The sequence below is a fragment of the Eimeria tenella genome, genomic scaffold (assembly GCF_000499545.2).
Source record: "Eimeria tenella Houghton genomic scaffold, Eth_scaff4422, whole genome shotgun sequence".
Lineage (NCBI taxonomy): Eukaryota > Apicomplexa > Conoidasida > Eucoccidiorida > Eimeriidae > Eimeria > Eimeria tenella.
The window spans coordinates 1-1,862 of record NW_013545348.1 but is presented as its reverse complement, the minus strand read 5'-3'; the positions used below and the strand labels follow the sequence as shown (position 1 = coordinate 1,862).

Sequence of the window (1,862 nt, the reverse complement as noted above, 5' to 3'; positions counted from 1 at the left end):
GCGCCTGCTGCTGCCGCAGCAGCAGCTGTGCTGCCCCTACTACTTCTACTTGTGCTGCTGCTGGCGCTTCTGCGCTGAGAACCAGAGCAAGCGCAACCAAACCCTCCCTCCCAAACCCCAAACCCTAAACCCCAAACCCTAAACCCTAAACCCTGAACCCTAAACCCTACCGCGGGCCTCTTCAAAAACGCGCTCGCGCTCTCTGTTTTCCTGCTGTTTCTTTTCTCTCCTCCGCTGCGCCTTCGAGGGTTTGCGGCCTTCGGTGGTTTTGTAGAGAGAAAGGCCCTCGAGAGTTTCAAGCACTGCTTTTTCTGCAGCCAAACCCTAAACCCTAAACCCTAAACCCTACAAAACCCTAAACCCTCGGCCCTGTGCCCCACGCCTTTTGCTCGATGCGCGGGGCACGCAGCAGCACGCGGGCACCAAGTGATTCGGGCTAGATCTCGCGGACTAGGGTTAGGGTTTAGGGTTTAGGGTTTAGGGTTTAGAGTTCACCTGCAGTTGGGGTGTTTGGGGGGGAGCTAGGGTTAGGCGCTGCTGCTGCTGCTGCTGCTGCTGCTGCTGCATCAGCAGCAGCTTGCAGCGCCTCCGCCTTGTTCGAGTCTACATCTGAGTCTGCTGCTGCTGCTTCTGCTAGCTGCTGCAGCTGCTGGTGCTGCTGCTGCAGCAGCTGCTGCTCCAGCAACGAATATTTTGCTTCTGCTGCTGCTCTTTCTTCTTTTGATTTGGCTTTAGCGCAAACCCTCTTCGCCTCTGTCCTCAGCACCTGCGCGCAAACCCTAAACCCTAAACCCTAAACCCTATACCCTAGGCAGCCGCAGACAGACCAGGGTTTAGGGTTTAGGGTTTAGGGTTTGGGGTTTCCACGCACGCGCAGCTCCGCCTTGTGCTGCTGCAGCAGCTTCCCGCGGCTCGGCAAAGACCCTTCCATTATGGAGGCAGAGAGCCCACTTCAGGGTTTAGGGTTTAGGGTTTAGGGTTTAGGGTTTGGGGTTGGCTGCAGACAACAGCCCGGAGGCCTCGCCGGGAGAAGGACCGCGGAAACCCTAAACCCTAAATCCTAGAAAAGAGCCGCTAGACCCTAAAAAGGAGAAACTTGAGAAGAGATAGAGGCAGGGGTTCCGGCACTTGGCAGGACCGTCAGCGTTGAGGGTTTAGTGTTTAGGGTTTAGGGTTTAGGGTTTAGGGGTAACGCCGACTGTCACAAAATCACAGAAAAACATACAAAAAACGAAAATGAAACGTCAATAAAACCCTAAATGCGAAACCCTAAACTAAACCCTAAACCCTAAACCCTAAGTTCTTACGGTGACTCTCAGCCGACGGAGGTCCACGGGGGGCCCCACGCCAGCACGCCAAACCCTGAACCCTAAACCCTAAACCCTAAACCCTAAACCCTAAACCCTAAACCCTAAATTTTTACACAAGTCCCTTCCATGGGCAAATGTCCTGAGTAAATAAATGGACACGGCTCGTGCCGAGGGTTCAGTTTCAACTCCCTACAGCTTAGGGCCTAGGGTTTAGGGTTTAGGGTTTAGGGTTTGGGGTTTAGGGTTTAGGGTTTACAGCCCTTTCAACGATCCAAAGCAAGCATGCCTATCTTTTCAGACTTCTTTGCCTTGGCTGGGAAACATTGACAAGTAAACTTCGGGCCTGCAGTTGTTTAGGGTTTAGGGTTTAGGGTTTAGGGTTTCGTCATGCGGGGGGTTCTGTCTGCCCTGCAGACTGCAGGGGCCCTGCAGAGGCCTTTGGTGGCCTGCTGCCGCGGCAGAACTTATTCTGCTGCAGCAGTAGGAGCAGCTGCTGCTGCTGCTGCTGCTACAGCCGCCCCAGCTTTGCAGCAGCAGCAGCAGCAGCAGCAG

General features: G+C 54.5%; 1 protein-coding gene across 1 annotated transcript; it reads right to left on the bottom strand.

The window, feature by feature from the left end:
• Window positions 1–170: 170 nt before the first annotated feature.
• ETH_00040555 (OTU-like cysteine protease domain-containing protein, putative) lies at window positions 171–931 on the bottom strand (the record flags this gene model as incomplete). The annotated part of the gene is made up of 3 exons (XM_013380082.1): window positions 171–311; window positions 496–766; window positions 872–931. Coding segments are annotated over 3 exons (472 nt in total), but the record flags the coding sequence as incomplete, so codon positions are not given.
• Between the last annotated feature and the right edge of the window lie 931 nt (window positions 932–1,862).